General features: G+C 26.7%; 2 protein-coding genes across 2 annotated transcripts in view; both read right to left on the bottom strand.

Annotated features, from left to right (window-relative positions):
• The window catches only part of lola (longitudinals lacking), a 111,829-nt gene that overhangs the window by 11,872 nt on the left and 83,733 nt on the right, over positions 1–16,224 (bottom strand). The window lies entirely within an intron of this gene.
• LOC106619616 (uncharacterized) lies at positions 3,940–13,911 on the bottom strand. Its single transcript, XM_014237800.3, has 4 exons — positions 13,014–13,911; positions 9,459–9,639; positions 7,975–8,297; positions 3,940–7,641 (listed from the first exon to the last, which is right to left on the bottom strand). The coding sequence occupies exons 3-4, from the start codon at positions 7,976–7,978 to the stop codon at positions 7,019–7,021; spliced, it is 627 nt and encodes a 208-aa protein (XP_014093275.2). The 5' UTR covers positions 7,979–8,297; positions 9,459–9,639; positions 13,014–13,911; the 3' UTR covers positions 3,940–7,018.

Raw genomic sequence — 16,224 nt, 5'->3', positions numbered from 1 at the left:
ATATATAGTATATTACATTAGTATTTACAATAGATAGAATAGTCACTGGTGTATACAAACAAAGATTTCGAGCGACAGCGGAGGAATATAAGTAATTTATGGATCGAGAATGTAAAAATATAATAAAATGCAGTAAAACGCTTTTAATTATTATTTTTAATATAATTTACATTTGAAAAACGTAATAAAAAATAATTCAATTTTAAATAAATTTAAAACAAAATAAAATTAATCAAAATAAATAGACAAATAATAATAATAGCACAGTATAAAAAAGTTAATAATTTATACGAAAAAAACATAAAATAGAAAAAATAATGCTTATAAATTTCATGTTAAAATTGTGAAGAAAAATGAAATGAAATTAATTAAAATTTTAATTGACTAACAATAAAAAATTACAGTTAAAAATTAAAAAAAAAAAATATATTTTTGTATTTTGAAATACAGTCAAAATAGGTACAAAATTAAAATTAAGTATTTTCAAGGACTTTTAATAAAAATTGCACTTAATAATATGTAATAAAAATTGTAAAATAAATTTTTTATAATAAAAGTTCTTTTCCTTTCTTTTTTTAAATTTGTTCATTAATTACATTATACATAGTTCAATTTAATATATATTATATTATGAAAAGTTTCATTGACTTACAATAAAAAATTACAAAATTAAACAATTTCAATTTGAAACAAAAAAAAACTCAAAAGCTTAACTTAATTAACTCGAAAATTAAAAAAAAAATGTTGAAAATTTAAGCTCGAGCTGGACAAGGAAGCTTCATTTAACCAAAAGAAGTCTATTATACCAAAAATTGGTATAAATTGGAAATCTTCGTGTTGAAAATTCAAGTGAGCTTCAAAATTGTGGCAGATTTTTTGACAATATACACCATTATCGCTTTGTTTTTATAATAGATGATCAGAAAAGCATAGAAACAAAATAGGTATAATGCATTATATGAGTCTCATAGTTTCATGTTGGCAAGTTTCAAATAAGCTAAGTAGAAATTGTAAAAAAAGAAAATTTTAAATATAAAGAAAATAAGTGGAAAGAATAAACATTCTTTAAAAAAATAACGAACATCAATAACAAAATAATTAAACAGTTTTAAAAATATTAAAAAAAGTATATAGAATTTAACAAATTTAAAAAATTCATATAAACATGAAGAAACAACAGTATATACACAATTTTTCTAAAAATTCTATATATAAAAAAAAAAATTAAACTGTTAGTAAAATAATGAAAAAGTAAACAATAATTTAAACAAATTTAAAATAATTAAAAATAAAAAAAAATACTTACAAAAATAATAAAAAACTTATATTAAAAATACTTACAACTATACGAAAAATATTTAATATATACAATATAATAATTGCCTCTTGTATGTTCATATATATGTGTTTATATATCATAAAAATATTTTAAAATTAAATATATATAAATATTAACACTTAAATTTAAAGTAATCAACAAATAAATAAACTAACAAGGAAAAATAAAAATGTATTAAAAAAAACTTGTCAGTTTTTTCCATGTAGCATTCTATACCAAGTTGAAAACAATTAAAATATTAAAAAATGTATACAGATCTATTAATAATTAATTATAAAAATAATAACAGAAAACTTTAAAATTTTTATCGATAAAAAGAGAAAAGTCAGATGCTTCAAGGTGGCATTTTAACACCAAATAAATAAACATTTAAGCTTCAGCTCTCTACGGGCTCCTAAAAATTACTTAATTTGAACTAATTCAATAAGATTGTGCTACTTCAAAAGTTATTGTTTCAAAATAATTTAAATACTTTATTCGGTGCTTAAACGCTGGTCCATCAGCATTTCTTCGCCACTTTGCCCCGCATGCTTCTGTGAGACATGCTTACGCAGATCCGATTTGTATTTGCATTTGTGTGGGCAGAATTGACACGCGACCGTGGGTGCTACACCGCACTCGTAGCGTTTGTGACGCTTCAAGGAGCCCTTAATTTTGTACGACTTGCCGCACAAATTGCAAACATATTGTAGCTGAACTTCGTTTGCGGCGGGCGTCAGTATCTTCGTGGGGCAATGCATGAGCGGCAGCAGGTGCTTGTCCTGTGCCTCATTATTTTGCGATTTATGCTCCTCGATGTGTTCCGCCTCCTGTTGCTCGAAGGCATTGAGCACCGTGTCGCTGACCGCCTTGTCCAGCAACTCAAGCTCACGCGTGTTGCGCAACACATCCTGCTGCTGCTGTTGTTGTTGCTGGTGCTGCTGTTGACGCTGTTGCTGCTGCTGCTTCTCACTTTCCACCAATGCACTGATAACCTGCGATGTGTCTGCCGGCAAGCCATCTACCGCCTCATATTGTATAACATTGCGCAGCATCATCTTCTCTTGGATCGTGTCGATTTTTATGAATTCCGTCTGCTGCTGCTGCGTCGTCTGTTGCCGCTGTGGATGGTGGTGTTGCTGCACCACCACACCCGTGCTGAGGCAATCATTCAAAGTGAAGTGTTGTTGTGTGCTCTGCTGACGATTGGACTGTTCCACGTGCGTTGCCGTGATATTGGTTTGTTGTGCCACCGTCACAGTGGGATTTAAACGCATATCTTTTACGATGTGTATGCGTTGGTTGGTGCCTGCAGTGGCCAGCGTGCTCTCCGTGGTGTGTAACAGTTGATGTTCCGCCTCCGGTATGGTGTACTTAATAGCGTTGCGCATCGTTTCTGTAGGTATTTCGACCACAACTGTGGCACCGGCCAGCAGATTGGCCTCGCTGGAGTTGCCCTCGTCCTGTTGGTGGTGCAGCGCTTGGTGCTGATGCACCGGCAACTGGGTATTCGCCACACTGGAAATAGTGCCGGTCGCGTTGGTGGCGGTATTCTGCAGCGAATAGGGTACTGTCTCCAAGATTGTCCAATAACCATCGGAGGTGCCTGAAATTCAAATAAAACAAAAGATATCATTAAAAGTTTGTAAATAATGAATAGGCGGTGCGTTTGCAGCTATGTGCAAATATTATGAAAAACATTTGAATGACTTTGCATAAATGGCAAATCAGTAGAGCTCAGTTTTTCAGTTTAACTTCAATTTTTATAAAGCTCTTAATTTTACTTATTATTTGACATATTTTAATAATTTTTTGGAAGATAGGTACAAATATAAAAATATATTTAAGTGTAAGACAATTTCGTTTGATTTGATTTGTAGTTTATTTTTATTTAATTTTACCATTTACATACACATAAACTTAAAAAAATAACCACACATACTTATGTTGAGACTCAGTTTTGTGTTTTTTTGTATTTAAAATAAAAAATTAACCTATTTTTAATTATAAACATACTTGCATAAATATTTTCTTAAGTTAAACCCAGGCCTATATGAAAACTATTTGCAATGAAAGAACTGTGGCAAGGTACACGCACTCGTAACACATATTTTTTGTATGTAGAATGCGAATTTAAAAACAAAAATATTGTTTTTCAGTAATAACAAATACATTTTGTTAAATAACTGTATATTAAGCAAATGAAAAAAACTGGAGTGATTTATATTTAAAAATAATAATGTTTTAGTGGTGTTCCAAAATTTTGTTTGTTTATAAAGATATATTTTGAAGTATTCAAAATTAAAATCAAAACGTTGTGTCCTATAAATATTTTCAACCTTTTTTTTAGAAAATTTTTTAAATTAAATTAAATATATTTAGATATTAGATAAAAAAATAAAACCAAAATGAAAACACAAAACAAAAAATATAAAACATATATTAAATTAAATGAAAAAATAAAACCAAAAATAAAAAAATAAAATAAATAAAAAAACAAAATAATTAGCTTTATATCCAAAAAAGGAATGTTTTGGTGGTGTTGTCATAAATTGTTTAGTTTATAAAAAGATATAATTTGAAATTTTTAAAGTTAAAATCAAAAAACTATGCTATATACATGTATGTACATGTGTTTGGCAACATTTATTTGAAAAAAATCATTATTTTATTGTTATAAAATTTTTAATTGATATTAAATATCGTTAGATATTTGATAAAATATAATAAAATGAAACAAAAAATATTTTTTTTACTTAAAAAAGTAATGTTTTGGTGGTGTTGTCATAAATTTCTATACCCAATCAGAGACCCTATAAAGTATATAATATATATACTATATATGTAGACGATCAGCGTGACGAGTTGGAACGATTTAGCCATATCCGTCGGTCTGCATGTACGCGAACTAGTCCCTCAGTTATTGAGATATACCTATATTTGAAACTTTGCACACGTTCTTTTCTCCCCAAGTAGCTGCCCCTTTGTCGGAACGGATATCGAACCACTATAGCATATAGCTGTCATACAAACGGAACTATCGGAAATAAGTGCTTGCATGGGAAGCTTTTTAATTTGACGAAATATCTTCAAAAAATTTGGCATGGTTTATTATCTAATGCAAATATGCAATCTCCGAAGAAATTATTCAGATCGGATCACTATAGCATATATTTGTCATACAAACTGAACGAAGGGTAAAATAGTTCGGTCCAGCCGAAGTGAACGTTTTTCTAGTTTAGTTTATAAAGAGATAAATCTTGAAATATTTAAAATTACTCTGTGCATATTTTCCGAAATTTTTTTTTCAAAAATCATTGATATTTCGATTTAATTTTTACAAAAATTGAACATATTAAAAAATAAATAAAATAAAATAAAATAAAAATTGAATAAATTTAAAAAAATAAAACCAAAAAAGTAAATTAAAAAACAAAAAAATAAAAATAGTTACACTCACTTTCCTTATACTTTCAGCAGGAAAAAAATATTATACAGTATATAGCAAATAAATAAACACTTTGGAACAACAGTTACTGTAACTTTAATTATACTTAAAATCAAAAAGAGTAAATAGCAAGTAATCTAAAAATTGCACGCGAAAATTTTGAGATTAGTTTTCACAGGGCATTTTTTGCGGCAAGTTGTCTGACGTTACACTTCGAGTGTAGCCTTATCACATAAAAAATGTATTAAAAATTTATAAATACTTACATACATGTACCTATACATTTTGTTTGTATGTAAATAACAGTTAAACAATATTTAGCACAAAAATGGCAAGATTCATTGAGATTTGACAAAATATTATAACTTTAAAATTGTGTACCTAAATACACTTGCACTACACAGAAATGTCATTTAAAAGAAAATAAAAAAGTACAAACTTATGGGAAATGAATTGCATAATTACAAAAATATTTACATAGAATGCTTGCAAGCCTTCATTTCATATTGATTAACAAATTATATTCCTTAAAATTCCTGAGCGATCAGTTGAACCGATAAAGTATTTGTAAATATGTTTCTATTTATATGCATATGTTTTAAAACTAATATTTTGTAAAATTAAAAAATTGTATTTAAAAAAATTAAATATAGTTTACTGCAGTAACAACTTATTCGAAATATATACGAAGAGAACAGTAGCTTAGCATTGGTTCAAAAGCGCTTTCACAAGCTTTGCCTTAATAGTGTTGAAATAATCGCAAATAAAGCGTTTTTTTATATTTTACTAAGAGAAATTTGCATTTATTTTTTTGTTTTCTACTTGAAAATCTCAATTTTTGAGATCTTATATTACCAAAAAATTTTAAGTGGTTGTAAAAATTTGATTTTAAGCTTTTTCTTTAAACAACACAAGTTTTGTATATAAAAGGTTGAGGTTATATACCATTTTCAAAACGTAAAAAGTACATAGCAGCGGCTTCAAAGCATCATAACTAATATTAATTTCTGCAAAAGTATTTGAAGCGCAGTTCGTGAAAATGCATACAGTGTTGTTTTTCGACTTTTGGAATTACTGTCAAATAATTACCAATTTAATACACTTTTAGCAACAGCTGAACGGAATCATAACTCAAGTTTAACTGTTATGCCTCGCTACTCTGCAGTTGCACCAAGTATTTACAATGAAACCTCGATATGACGAAATTATTTTGAAAATGTAATTTTTGATAAAATATATACATTTTATCTTTATGAAAGAAAACCACAACTTATTGCTTTAAAAATACATCTAATCTTTAACAAGTGTTTTTTTCCAAAATTCTTCCTAATAATTAATTTTTTTTCTCCAGAAATTTGTTATTAAATTTTTAAATATAAAGTTCTTAAAAACGGAATGTAAAAACTAACTAAAAATAGTTATTTATTTTCTATATTAATTTATATTAAAATTATATTACATTCAATAAAAAAAAACCACAACCGTTTACCAAAATTTTTCCTAATAATTTTTTTCCCTTCAGAAATTTAACATTTAATTTTTAAAAATTAAACTATTAAAAAAAATATGTTTAAGATAACCGAAAATTAATTAAGAATAATTATTATAAAAAATAAATTGAACATTAATTTTATACTCTTCCACATGTTGCAATAGGGTATGATAGTTTTTTTAAACCAATTTTTAAAAACAATATTAAATATTAAAAAAAGGAAGCTGTATTTTTTAGTTAGTGCCAAAATTACTAAATATATTAAATACTAATATAGGTTGGCTTTTAATTTTTAAATTTTTATATGCGTGTTTAAAAAATTAATTTTTTAACAATAAGTTTTTTAGGAGCACCAGTTACATTTTATTTTTTTCCTACTTTTTTTTTTGCAAAAAGTTTTTTCAAAATTTTCAATTAAAATCGGTTGTTTTTAGATTTACACTGCTAAACAAGGGGTTAGACATAAAGACATATTAATCAAAATTTTGATATTATAGGTTTTATTGCAAATTTTGTCTAATTTATAGTTTTACTTCACTGTATTCATTACATCGAGTTTTCACTGTACTTACTTGAAATATGCGTGAATTATTTACACTTACAAACTTGTGGCACACTAATAAGATTAATAACAAGAACTTAAAAGACTGCAAGTCCAAATTCATGTCAAAATAAGTGTGAGCGCATAAAACTGCACTACATATTTTCAAAAAATATGCATTTCACTAATAATCCCTGCTTCTTAACGCCGCTTATACGCTCAATCATCTTCATCATCATAGTTATCATCGTCATCATCATCACTGTCTTGCAAAATGGGCACAGCGGTTATGGTCAGATCTCTGCTGCCCAGACCGAAGCCAAAATGTCCCACATCGAGAAAGGCGCTAACCGGCATACCCTCAACATCACCATCACCATAGCCACCATCATAGTCCACCGTATTCTCCTCATAGCGCGCTTGATCGTCACCCTCCTCTTCTGTGCGTATCTCATAGAGACTTTCCTCATTGTCACGTGACGCCGCATACAGCTCGCAATGCTTGCGTTTCGCATGACGTAACACGTGATCCTTGCGACGCGACCGATACTCACACGAAATACATTGGTATTTCTTCTTCTTGAGACAGTACTTGCGCACATGCTCCTGCAGCTTCTGATGCGTCTTATAATAACGGTTACAATGCTTGCACTGCATGAAACTCTCACGCTGCAGAAGCGACGCCGCGCCGCTACTATGATTATTCAATAAAGCGTATAAATCATTGGCTGGCGGCTCCTGGCGGCGGGCGGTGATGGATGCAGAAGTGCCGGGCAGCGCGGGGCCGGAGGCGCTCACGCTTGTATCAACGCCCAGAAGGCTGCCGAGTATGGGATACATATCTGGCGTTGACGTATAATTATATGTGTCGGTCAATAGGAAAAATATAAGACAAAACAAATGAAAAAGAAAAAAATTATATTTTTAATAAAAACATATAATTGTAATATTAATAAAATTTAAACTAAATATTACTAATCGATACAATAACAAAAATATTAATCTTAACAAAAAACCAAAACAAACACTTAAAGGGTCAGGGAATTTAAAGGGTGTGGAAACGAAGTTTTTAGATTATGTTTCATTAAATGTGTGTGTATAAATAAGGTTATGTTGCAAAAAATTAAGTTTTTTAATTAAAAATTAACTTAAATATTAGAATAAAAATTAATTACCCATAACTGTATGTATGTATGTGAGTCACTTGCTTTGACGCTTTAAAATGTACCAATTGTGTATGGACGTTTGTGGCGTTGATGATTATGCAACGGACAAATGATGGATATGATATATATACATATGATTGTTGTATCTATGTATGTCACGTATGACCGTTATATGTATGTATGTATGCATGATGAGGCATAAAAACCATTTTGCCGTTGAAATTCTTCCAGTTTTTGTTGTTTTTAATAATTAAATGGCTAATGATGATGTTGGTGAGTTCTTTGTTTATATGCTTGATGTCTATATATGCTTAAGCGTGTAAATATTGTGTCTGCAAATAATCACGTGCATTTAAATAAAAATAAAATGTTTGAAATAAAAATTAAATAATATCTTTTTTGTTTATAAACCTTTTTTTTTGCTACAAAAACACTTAAAAAACAAAAACAAAATGTGTGAATCGTTTTTCTTAATTTTTTTATGTAATTTTAGTACCATCAAACAACAATGAATTGCATATTGAATAATATTAATTATTTTTTAAATAAATATTTATTGTTTGAGTATGGAACTAAATTAAAATTTCAAATTTTTAATAAAATTAAAATTCTATTTTTAAATTTAAAATTATTAATTATCTTCTTTAAATTAAAATTTAAAAATTATTTATTTTGAATTAATTTTTAGTTATATTTAAATGTTTTGAATAAATTTTAAATTTATTAATTAATTGTAAAATACAATTTAATTTTAAACATTTTTAATCAAAAAATATATTAAAAAAAATTAATTAGTTTAGTAGTTACAAAATATTTTGAACTAATTTTTAGTAACATTTTTTTAAAATGTTTTAATGAACATAAAATTAATTAATGAAATATTTTGCTTTAAATTATAAAAATTTAAATTATTTAATATTTCGTAGTAGTACATATTTTGAATTAAATTTCAATAAAAATGCTTAAAATTGGTTTTAGATTTGCCAATTAATTGTATATATATTTTTTATTAAAAATAATACAAATAATTGGTAGTTTTTAGAATAATTAAAATTACAAAACAGATATGCATGTGTATGTATACACAGGTATACATAACTACACCTTATGTAGAAGAAATGTACTCAAGCGTGTTTCATATTTTTTTTTTTTTGTATTATTTCAATATCAGCCAGCAACATTGCATTGCATATATGTTAATAGCATTAATTAAATATGCAATAAATAATGCACTAATTGTATTTGTGTGTGTGTTTATTTTTATTTTAATTATTATATTTATTTTTTATTTTTTTGCATTATATCGCTGTGTTCATTTGAATATAAATGGATATTTGGTTAATTTGTTCTTTCAAGTCAATAATTTATTAGCATTAATTATAACAATTCATAAGTAAAGTAAGTAAGTCTATGTATGTATATTTCATTAGTATGCTAAAGGCTTTTTCAGGCAACAAAACTAGTTAATAACAACAATTGCTTGCTTCGCTTGCCTTTTGTGTTTGCTTATTGCTTTTTGCTTTTTTCAATCGGCCAATACACACATTTACACATTTATGCACATACAAAGCTAAACATGTATATATGCATATATAGTAAGACAAGTTGTGTGCTCTTAGCGCCACTACGTCACCGCTTTGCATGGAGAACGCTTCGTAATTGTGAGCCAAGCACCTAAAAGAAAAGAAACAACAATTAGTTAAAGTTTTAGAAATTTTCAAAATATTTTAATGTGTGTTTGCATAGAGGCTGGCTGCAAAAGAGAGCAAAATTCATTAGTTTTCTTTTATATTTATATACATATGTTTTTTTTTGTTTTTTTAACACAAATGTATATGTACTTATATATATTATATATATATATATATATATATATATATGCATATGTGTGTTTACTTTCCAACTCTTTTTTAGTTTTGTTTCGTGATTTTGCTGTTTTCTGTTAAAAATTGGTTCAAAATAAAACTCATTAAACATTTTTGCATTTTTTTATATTTATTCGTTTTTTGTTGTTGTTGTTGTTTTAAGTAGGCATACTCTTTAGATAGTTACTTTCGTTTCAGCGGCTACTAACAATAGAATATAAATTTTATTCTTATATATTTCAATAATTGTATTAATGTAGTTTTGTGTTTTACACGCTGTCGTTTGTATTTTTCGAAATTTTCACATTTAAAATTTTTTTTTATATATATTTTTTTATTTAATTTCAATTTATCGGTACTTCTTTAGTGCAAGCAACTTTGGAACGGTTTATTTGTTGTGTTTGTGTTTACTGCTTTTTCACACATTTATCATTTATCTAAGTTATTCGTACAAGTGTAAAATTTGTTGTTGTTTGCTGTTTTTGCACCAAATAGACAGTTAATTATTATACTTTTTTTATTTAGTTCTTTATTTTCGGCTTTGCATAATGCATTTAATTAACAACAACAGCTACTTAAGACAGTTAACAATTCGTTTATGTGCAACATTTGTTGTTATTGTTTTTTTGTGTGTAAATTCTTGCACATCGCAATTTCACAGTTTTCAAAAGGCATTTCTTCACAAGGGTGGGGCATTACAACTATGCAAAAAGTTTTCGTTTTTTACTTTTATTATAATTTTTATTTAATTTTATTATTATTGATCTATGCGCCATACATTACATACCTAGTACATTATGCAATTAAAGACTTAACAAACTTAATAAATGTTGCCTGTGTGTCAAACTAACAATTACACAAATGCATACATAATTATGTATATATGTAAATAAGCGACTGTTACTTTAACTATTTATTACTGTTTTATGTTAATTAACTTCTGTAAATATGTATGTGTGTGTGTGTATGTTTGCGTGTAGCAAGAAAACGTTGCTTGTTAGTAGCAGAAGTAGTGCAGCGCTTCAAAATGTTGACAATTTCACTTAACGAAGACCACACACACAAAGTTATTGCAATTATTTTGCACATTAGTGTATTTAAGAATCACCTAAATTTACATAGTACTTGTAAAAAAAATACGCTATTCAATTGCATTAGCCGAACGTTAGTATATACATACATATGTAACTCTTCACACCTACATACACATTTATATATGTATGTTCTTGTATGTTTTCGTACATCACTAATTACATATACATACATACATATTTTTATAATTATTTAAATTTAAATTTATGTGAAATTTCTAGTTTCCATTACAATCACAAACGTGTAATCACATAAGTTTTTTTTTTAATTTAATGCTTAGATTTTTTTTTTTTTTTGTTTTTGTTTAATTCGTTTGCTTATTTCACTATGTTATATTCACAGCTCATTTGGTTAAATATTGTATGTTATTGCAAAACAAAAAGTTGTTACTTTTAAAGTAAACGCAGGCGCATACACAAACATGCATACATACATATAAATATATATCTATATGTATGCATGTATATGCGTTTATGCATGTGTTCCGCGCTGCTTACATATCGACATACAGTGAATGTGTTATTCATAAAATATAAAATATAACATAACTTTTTTCTTATAATATACTGTTTATTTACGGTTTATTTACCTGATGCAGCCGTTCGTTTTTATTTTTATAATTTTTTTTAGCTCGTTTTTCATTCAGATTTTGTGTTGTCAATTTTATTTTTGCTAATCATCGAAATTTTGACTGCCAACTAAATATTTGCTACAATTATTACTTTTTCTATATATAATATTATATAATATTGTATGTGTGTGTATATTTGAAAATATATTTGCATTTATCTATTATTATGGTTAAATAAATCGTCAAAATTTAGTAGTTTTGCTTGAAATTACTTTAGCTGGCGCGTGTTTGCATACAAAAGCATACATATACCTACATATGCATAGATAACGGTGTACATATGCGTTTTTCAATATTAGTTTGTTAAATTTGTGCTGTTCGATTTTCTTTTTTTTGCTTTGCTATAATAAACTTTAACAGCACTTGCTATAAAAAAAAAGAAAATCATTTAAAAAGTTTCGACTAACTAACGTACATGTTTGCATGTATTTAGTATATATACGCTTACATATCAATAGTGGTTATGTTATAACTTGGACTTTAGTATTTGTTGTTTTGCAGAAATATACAAATAGTTTTAGGTTATCACATAGATATTCGCGTTATTGCACAGTTTGCACTTAATTAATATGCTGTTATAACGGTTTGACTACAATTTTTGTTGTTGTTTTTTTTTTACATAGGCATAATAATAATTCACATAAATAAAAGAAAAATTTCAACAGCTCTATGTGATGCTCGTTATATGTATGTATGTATCTAAATATATTTATTTATATTTATTAATTATTAAAAAAAAAGATTGCACAATGTTAATTTAAACATTTTTTTACAACAAAACTATTAGTAATTTAACTGACAAAAGGTCAGCAAAGTAAGAAACGCTGCAAAGGACACAACTTAAATATGTATTTTTATATATTATATATATATATTGTATGTTTATATTTTTTACACAATAAGCAAGTAAAACACGCTTAAAATAATTATTATTAATAACAAAAATTATAAAGATTAAATTAAATAAAAAATTTTAAATAAAACAAACGAAAAGACCACAACCTTAAAGAGCAACATTTGCTTAAGAACTTAAGTTAATTATTTAGCGTTAAATTAAATGTTTGAAAATTAAATTTAAATTTACATTTTAATTATAAAAAAAAACTAATAATTAATATATAATGTGTTATAGTATATAGTGAAGGGTTAAGTGGAGGGGGTGTGGAAAATGCAGCATGAGATGAGTTGTTACTAACAATGTATTATTTATTTATATATTTGACTAGTTATTTATCAAAACTATTTATTATAACAAAAGTTTATAATTGATCAAGCAAATTTTTTTTAGTATATAATTTTTTTTTAAATATATAATTTTTTTTTAAATATATATAAATGTAGGTGCTACCTTCAATTGCCTTTAACAACAGTTCTCATACAATAACATAAAATTAACCAAAAACACACAAAAAAAATTACAAAAAAAATTTACAAATTAACATCTTATCTGAAATACTGACCAAATTATAGTTTTTTGTTTCTAATTTTCACATTTTCACTTTTACTCGATTATGCGTTAAGTAACTCTCGTAAAATTTGAGTAAATATGCACTCTTCTCATATACGTTTTTTTAATTTATACTTTTTTCTTGAACTTTTTTTCCAAACAGGTAATTTTGTTACTACGTTAAAATTTCATTAGTCCCACGGTCGAAGGAAAGCTACAAAATTTAGTTATTCGCATATTATCACAATTGTTTTGCATAAACTTTAGCATATATTTATGTGTCTGCGCGTGTGTGTGTGTGTGCTCAAATACGTATATACTGCTAAATTCCATATGACTTTTTGTTGTTGCTTGTTTGCGTTTTGCTTTGTGAGCTCATTAATGAAAATAAAAAGGACAAGTGGAACGAGAGGTACATCAGTCACTAGTCAACACAATAAATTATCATTCAAATGGATTTGTTATGTTTGTATTGAAGAGAAAAAAGTTTAAGTAATATATTTTTGTTATTTTTATATCACATACCAATACGATTGCATAACGCACAATTACATACATACATATAGATATTCCTTTTATTAAACAAAAAAATACACACATACATACATATAGACAGTTGCAACTCGTTCGATGCTTTCGCCAATTTTTAAACAGTTTCCTTTTTGTTTTATAAACATATATAATTAATTTTTTTCCAAGTCTTGGCGTAAATATGAAAACTTGATTTTCTTAGTTTGTTTTGGTAAAAAAAAATTATGTGAAAGTTTGATCCAGTAAGAAACGAATATTGCTCGAAGTAATGAAATAAATTAGTTGACGCCAAGGATGTTAAAATTTAATCTTTTTGATATTAACAATAGATAAATGAAAAATTATATAATAATAATAAAAAGATCAAACGTTTTTGAGACAAAATATGTATAAATGTAACGGTTTAAGCCGTTATACATATATTTATTCAAATTAAAAAATTTATTATTTAAGCGAAAAAAAATACAAAATTTAACAAAAAAAAAAAAATAAATAATAATAATAAGTTTCTGAGACAAAATATATTTTATTTACATTTAACAAAAACAAAATATCAATAATGTCTTATAATTTATTTAAAACCTCAAAAACTATAAAGTGTTTACAAAAAATTTTGAAACTCGAATTTAACTTTTTTGAAAGCAACATAAATTTTCACAATAAAAAACTTGGCGTTCAAAAAACAATGTTTTCAAAATTTTGGTGAAAAATTTCAAATTTTAATAATATTTTTATAACTTAACAAATTGCAAAGTTTGATCAAAAGTAACATTTTGAAAAATTTTTGTCAAATATTAATTGAAATTTTAAACGCGTTTAGCTGAATATTTCGAGTATCTGAATGAATTAATTAAATATGTTAAAACTGAATATTTTCCAAATACTTGATACAAATTTTTTACATTAATATTATATATTTTGTTTTTAATTATTACTGATTTATGCATGTGTTTCAAAAATTTGCAAATACTAAACGGTATTCTAGCATATTTTTTAAGTTTATAGTGTATATATGTATGCATGTATGTAAATACTCCTTCGACAACTGAAAGACACTACAAACACTACTTGATCAATGCCCGCCAACTAGTAGGTGCTTTAAGTACACAACTCATATTTTTCGAAAAAATTCCTTTCTTCATTTCAAGCACAATATATTATATGTACATATGTGAAATTTTGTAATATATAACAAATAATTTACTGTTTCTTTTCAATTTTCCATTTGCATAATTTTTACGGTGACTCATAAAATTGTTTTACTGTTATTTGCACTTTCGGGGCATTTTGTGCCTTTAGTGAATCACAAAATATATGTATATAAACTGTATACTTTTAAGGAATGCTACCAAACGACGTGACAATAACTATTTTTATAGATTTACACATTAGAGATCCAGCTTGATTTTTTTTTTCAAAGATCCACACAGTTGCATTTTACGTTTCAAAACACTAAACATAAAATATTTTTTGCACAAATCAAATTTTTAGCCCTAAACCGCTGATGGTACCGTTCATGAGCATCAGTTTTCTTTTTGGAAAAAGTTAAAAAAAAAATTGTCAGTGAATGAGAGTGAATTTTATGCAAGTGCAACTAATGTACCGCTTTACGTACCTAACGACTTATAATTAAGAAAAAAAAATTTATAAACTTTATTACAGAAAAAAGCCTATGCACAAATCCTTACTTCTCAAGCGACACTAACTCCTCACTCAACGCTCAGCACTAATGACTAGGTTTTGCTTATCTTCATATCATTTTCTTCTTCTTCATTATATACATTTAGAAATTGAGACAAAAATTTTGAAAGTCAATTGCAAATGGTCGACATTTTGGGGAGCTTAGAAAGACGCTCGGCTCTCCCGGTCGACTGTAACGGTTATTTAATACTTTTACAAGTACTACCGTTATATGCCGTTAAACCATTACACAAATGACGTGTTGGTGTTGCCAGACAAGCTCATCTCAATTTTTTTGAGTGTTTTATGTTAATAAATATCACATAAGAATTATCAATTTTTCGAATTCATTGTTAAACATTGTTATCTAAGAACTGTATTTTCACATTTTTCATTTTGTTTTTGTTTTTCATAAGTGTATCACTAAAGTTTAGAGCTCTATGTATTAGACATACTCATATAATAGATATATATACGTATATATATATATATATATATATTTATATATAATTGTTATTTTAAATAATTATTTAGCCGTTTTTTAAACGCAGATCACAATTATCGTAACTCTTCATTTAACTGTGCATTTTCGTGTACTCCATAATTTCAAAACTTTTACACAAATGACTAATAATTGCAAATACATATACATATGTATACACTTATATAAATAAAATCGTTTAACTAACTTATTGCACATAGTTGACTACACATCAGCGCATATATTTATATACAAGTACATATGTACTATATATATATATGTATGTATTGAAACCTACGCTACAAAACCACAAAAATGGGGGGAAAAGAACTGTTTTGCCGGCATGCTGACTCGCTTGACAATTTAATTAAGCTTATACAGACATTTCAGTATAAATATGTGTGTGTATATGATAGTAACAATTTAATGCATTTTTATTGCACTTTTTGCGCTTGCTGTATTGTGCGCGATTTTCAAAAACGCATTTTGCGTACTTAAAAACGACAGAAAAGTGTTGCTTTATTTTGCACTG

This window comes from Bactrocera oleae, chromosome 4 (assembly GCF_042242935.1).
Source record: "Bactrocera oleae isolate idBacOlea1 chromosome 4, idBacOlea1, whole genome shotgun sequence".
Taxonomy (NCBI): Eukaryota; Metazoa; Arthropoda; class Insecta; order Diptera; family Tephritidae; genus Bactrocera; species Bactrocera oleae.
Note: the sequence above shows the minus strand (reverse complement) of the source record. Positions and strands in the feature narration are given on the sequence as shown.